Raw genomic sequence first — 6,000 nt, 5'->3', positions numbered from 1 at the left:
GGACAAATTTATTTATCAATTTAAAGGAATACATAAAAAATGATATAATTTGCAACGAAAATAAATACAACCGGCATTCTATTAAAATTCCTATTGGGGAAGCTCCTATTCCAACTAAAGAAGGAGAGAATTTACACATAGACATTTATTACGCGCAAAGTCCTATTTTCTTAACCTGTATTGCCGCGTATTCAAAATTCCTGGTTGTAAAAGAAATTTAAAATAAACTAAATAACGAGAATAAAGTAATGGAATTACTCCAACAATTTCCCCACGCTAAAGTTATTATAACTGATAATGAACCGAGCTTCACCTCTGTTCAATTTAAATACTTTGCACAAAGATGTGGTTTAACTCTACATTTCGCCGACCACAGACACAGTACCTCGAACGGACAAGTAGAAAGGGCTCATTCAACATTAACAGAATTAGCTCGTTGCATAGAGGAAGAATTTAATCTCACTGACAGAATATATTATTATCTGAAATAATTATTAGAGCCGCAAAAGAATTCAATCAAAGCATTCATTCTACAACAAACCAAAAACCTTTTGATATTCTTTATAATAAAATTGATCACGAAAACATTTCAAGAATTCTAAAGAACACACAAGAAAAAATGTTAGTAACACACAATGAAGGTCGTAAAGAAAAAGAATATCATGTAGGTCAAGTTGTTTATGAGAAGAAACACGGAGAAAGAAATAAGCTAAAAACTAGATACAAAAAACAGATTGTTAAGGAAAACTTACCTAACAAAGTTAAAATCAATAAGAGAAACAGAACTATCCACAATGACAACATTAAGTTTTTACAAATACCATATTTTTTTTATTAAATTACAGAAAATGCATTTCTTATTACTTCTAATACCATTCGTAATGATAACCACTTCAGAAATAATTGATTACTCCAATCACGAATTCTTCCTGTTCAAGGACAAAAAGGATGTCCTTACCTATGAATCATATAAGCTACAAACTAGATACAAAAAACAGGTTGTTAAGGAAAACTTACCTAACAAAGTTATAATCAATAATAGAAACAGGACTATTCACAAAGACAACATTAAGTTTTAACAAATACCATATTTTTTTATTAAATTACAGAAAATGCATTTCTTATTACTTCTAATAACATTCGTAATGATAACCACTTCAGAAATAATTGATTACTCCAATCACGAATTCTTCCTGTTCAAGGACAAAAAGGATGTCCTTACCTATGAATCATAAGCTGACTTATTCCACGTAACTAACTTAAGTTTTTATAATGAAATAATCAATATAGAATCAGGATATGTAAGAAAAGATAAAAATATACGGACACAATGGGAAATTACTTACGAAATACAGATACTAGAATTAATTTTGTCACAACTGATACCAACTAGATCAAAAAGGGGAATAAATGAGTTAGGCACTGTTTGGAAATGGTTAGCTTGAACTCCGGATCACGATGATTTCAATAAAATACAGAATAAAATAAATGATTTGATTGAAAACAATAACCAATAATTTATTATTAATTCCAAATTGTTTAAAGAGATAAAATTACTTTCCGATCATTTTAAAAACATTTTTATTGATCAAGAATTTCCGTTACGAAAACATCGTTTACGTTTATTAACATTTGACTTATAAAACATTATTGATACTATCACACTGGCCAAAATTGATTTATTCAACATAAAAATTTTAAATAATGAAGAAATTAAAGAAATATTAGATCTCGAGCAACAGCCTGTAATTATTGCAGACTTAATGGACATCTCCATATTCAAAATTGTATTGCATAAAGAACTCTTAATTATTTATATAAAATACCCCGTTATAACAAACAGATGCGAAATTTACTATACCAGATCCATTTGGATGGAATGATGGATGGATGATGGAAAATTACTAATAAGTAATCAGGTCGCAAAATGCGAAAATACCTTTTATGAAATATCTAATTTTAAGAACGAACTTTTTGACAACTATTGTATTATAAGTAAAGATAAGACGTGTTTTACCCACTTACAAAATGTAGAAAAATCAATGTGCACTAAAACTCTACAAAAAAAATATAAGAATATAGATATCATTCAAGAAGGTGCTATTCTAATAAATGGAAATAATATTGTGAACGATTCTCAAAATACTTGAGTACGTAACTACCAACCACTTTAAAAACCTAGAAATATCAGAATATATAAAATCCAACAATTCAGAACTTTCTCTTGACAACATTAATATTTTAAACCCATTTATTGAAATTTACAATTGTAAATTTTCAATTTCATTTATATTATTAATTTTAATCATTTTGTATTTCATTACTAGATTAATAATAAAATTCAGATATTATATATTTGTAACCAAACAAAACCGGCCAGAACCAGAAAAACAAAATAATGTGGTCGAATTTTTAACAGAATTAAATGAGCGTTTAAACGAAATTAATAATGAAGCGGGACGCGTCATTTTAGAAGGGGGAGAGTTATCCAACCCATGAACATAGCTTCCACAGTTTATAAACAAATTTCAATTCTCAATCTCGTCGGCATTTTCTTTGCCTTTGTTTTTGTCATTGCCTTTGCCAGCGCTTAGCTAGCCACTAATATAAGCAGCCCAAACACAGCTTCCGCTTGGAGACCAAACCACGGCCAACTTATGGCGCTTCAATCAAAAACTGCATCGATCAGCATAATTGAATTTCACAATGCAGTTTAATAATTTAAGCATAAAGCTTTTATCGAAAGTTCAGTAAGTTTCCAAAAGAAAACCTTCTGTCCGAGGTTGATTGGCTTAGGACTTCGAATTTGAAGATCAGTCTGAATCGGGACGAGATCGTGAATAAAGCAAAAGAAAAGCTACCAACAAAGTGTCTCGTAATAGTATAAGTGAAAAAGTCTGTCACCGAATAAATGTTAAATAATAAAAATTAAATTCTGTTTTGAGGGAACACATTCCAGAGCGCCTAATCTCAATTAGGGGCGATTTGGAATGGTCGGCACGCTCTCCCGCTTTTTTTCTATGGTGTTTTTTGAAATCCCGTGTTTATGTGAACCGTCCAAAAACACTACAAGATTTGAAAACCGACATCCAAGAATATATAGCCAAAAAACGCCAAAAATCGGTTTACGAAATGTATGGAGATTTGGGGACGTCACCTATCAGATTTCATCTTCCAAAATAAGTAATTACCTTCCGATTCAGTTCTGAAAAAGAAAACTATGCTGCCGCTTCCCGTATATACATATGAAATATAATATATTATACCAATAATTTTAAAACATGAGAATAGCGTTTAGTAAATATAGTAAACATTAATTTTCTCTACTTAATGGTGTCCTTTGAACGTAAAATAAAGTTGACATATACCATTTTTCCATTTCTGAACGAATTTTCGGTTTAAAGATAGCTTAGAAAATATGGCTTGCTTTGTGAAGAATAAACAAATTTTTGTAACATTATGGAATTGACTTGTGCAAAAATATCTTGATCATTTAATTATAAACGAATTTGACATGTCAGAGGGTTCAATAAAAGAAATACAAATTTCAGACAAATCCTTCAGTGTCACAACGTTACATTAGGTAGTTTTTGGAGAAAGATGACGTTGCAGACTGTGCAAAACTGCAACACCGATGACCAAATGCCTTAAATGCAAAGTCCATCTGTGCTGCAATAACAATAAAAACTGTTTTTTGACATACCACCCTTAAATTGTCATTATAAAGAAAAATATTTCATCTTCTGTGAATTATAAAAAAACAATGCTCACACACCACTACTGCCCAACGTGGCTCAACTTTCGCTACCGCCCAAACTAATTGGCGTGGCATACTAAAAGTTGTTGCTACATTTTTCTAAAAATTAATGTAAAAACATTAATGATAAACAAAAATTTTAATTTCACGGGGAAAAAGTTGGGCGCGAAAGGGTTAATGGTGTCATTTGAATGTAAAAAAAAGTTGACAATACCATTTTTCCATTTCTAAACGAATTTTCGGTTTAAAGATAGCTTAGAAAATAGGGCTTGCTTTGTGAAGAATAGACAAATTTTTGTAAATCAAACATTTAAAATTATGGAATTTGCCAAATTATCTTGATCACGAATTTGACTTGTCGGAAGGGAAAACTCCAATTCGCTGTTCATTGGAAATTGTTTAAGTTATTTGTATTTGCTAAAGAACTAATTTGGAAAACTTTAAACTGGACTATACAAGAATTATAGTATTTCTGTTGCGTATTTGTAATTGTTAAAGAGCTATTTGGGCAAATTTTAAACAAGTAACAACAAGAATTGAAAAAGCGTTTGACTGAATAACAAGCAATGATGCGTGAAAGCTCTGTGGCAAAAAGAGTGCAGAACGATTTGCCCAAAATACACATGAAGAAATTTTCTGAGGACTACAAAAAATTGACAGCATTTAAGACCGTCCTCGAAAGTACACAACAAGCAGCTCTAAACGGACATTCAAAAGTATCACTATTTAGAGTCGTATATCACGGGAGATGCTGCTGATTTAATACGTCACATGCCTATTACGGACTTAGCTAAAACGCTAAAACGTCCTCATCACATTGTGAATACTCTGCTAGATACATTAGTTAACTTTCCTTCGACTAGCAAAGCTGATTTCACAGGTCTGCTCATTTAACGGTTGGAACTACTGTAATTACTGTAATTGCAAATATTGATGAATAATTTAAGTTTTTGGACAGGAGCTGAAGAATGCAAGCTAAGCAAACGTAAACAAAAAAAAATGAAAAAATATCAAAACATTTTTGAAAAGTATGGGCATGGCAGTTTTGGGTGGGTTGTGTAAATCGTGTTTCGCTAATCGATAGAATCTTACAAAACTTATACAAAAATGATAAAACATTATGCGAAATTGTTGGCGTTGGAGTGGGGGTTTTTTTTCAAATCGATAAAAAATATAAAAACATGTTCTCTTGAAGCTTGCCTTTTTAGTTTCTGAGATCGAGTCGAAGTAGTGAAAGGGTTTTTACAGGTTTTACAAAAGATATCTATGAAATTTACTTACTCAGCTGTGTCATCAGTTGTACCACTGTTTCGGTCTCCCAGGCCTTCACACTTAATTAAAACTTCCTGTAATTTTTCTTGCACTAACTGTTCTCGTAAAGCTGATGCGTCAGATTCTTTCCAGGCATCCCCCAACAAATCTCTGAGTTTTTGCATAGCTTCTTCTGATGTTGAAGTCAGTTCAAGAGCAAGCCGTAACTTTTTTTCCGATGACAATATTTGGGGACGTAAAACTTCATTATCATTTACTTCTTCTACATACCGACGATGAAGATTAAAAATAATGTCACTATATCGCTTAATTCGCGATGCTTCAAAATGTCTTTTAGCTTCCATAAGAAACTGGACTACCTAAGAAGTTGGAGTTTAATTTATTTAAGTTAGTTTTAGTAATTATATTACGAGTGATTTTTTTTTACCCGGTTAGCTTCATTAAAAAAGTCATCATTAATGTCCGAATATAAATTAAGATCCAAAACATCAGTTTCTTCTATTACCTCTTGAAATAAAAGTTGAGGCTCAGAGTTTTCGTCCACGTTGTTCGCCTTTTTTGTTTTCTTTCTGTCCTTATTTGAAGCCATGTCGAAGCACTACTGTATTTGGCACAGAGTAAAAGAAAATATTTTTATAATTGTTAAAGGTCAGATAAATTCTAAACTTGTGACACAATTGTCATAGGTTTCCTCTTTAAAAAGGTATTTGTTTTGCTACTACTATATAATGAAGAATTTAGGTATGAATTTACGTAATATAATAAAATATTATATTTTGTTTTTGGAAAATCGATAGAAATTTACAAGACTGAAAGAAATTTAAATTATATCCAAAAAATGTTTAAAAATGTGGTCGTGTCAGTTTTTGGTGATTTTGGGGTAGAGTGCGCGTGCAAAAATCGATATCGAGGATAAAGGAGAACAGTATCCCAGCCTTGTGAATGTTCATGCGAATTCAAAGAGTTGGCAC

General features: G+C 31.4%; 1 protein-coding gene across 1 annotated transcript; it reads right to left on the bottom strand.

Annotated features, from left to right (window-relative positions):
• Positions 1-5,038: 5,038 nt before the first annotated feature.
• On the bottom strand, positions 5,039-5,657 carry LOC117149987 (the record flags this gene model as incomplete). The annotated part of the gene is made up of 2 exons (XM_033316877.1): positions 5,457-5,657; positions 5,039-5,388 (listed from the first exon to the last, which is right to left on the bottom strand). Coding segments are annotated over exons 1-2 (512 nt in total), but the record flags the coding sequence as incomplete, so codon positions are not given.
• Positions 5,658-6,000: the final 343 nt, after the last annotated feature.

The sequence above is a fragment of the Drosophila mauritiana genome, unplaced genomic scaffold (assembly GCF_004382145.1).
Source record: "Drosophila mauritiana strain mau12 unplaced genomic scaffold, ASM438214v1 Y_10, whole genome shotgun sequence".
Taxonomy (NCBI): Eukaryota; Metazoa; Arthropoda; class Insecta; order Diptera; family Drosophilidae; genus Drosophila; species Drosophila mauritiana.
This window is presented reverse-complemented; position numbering and strand designations above follow the sequence as displayed.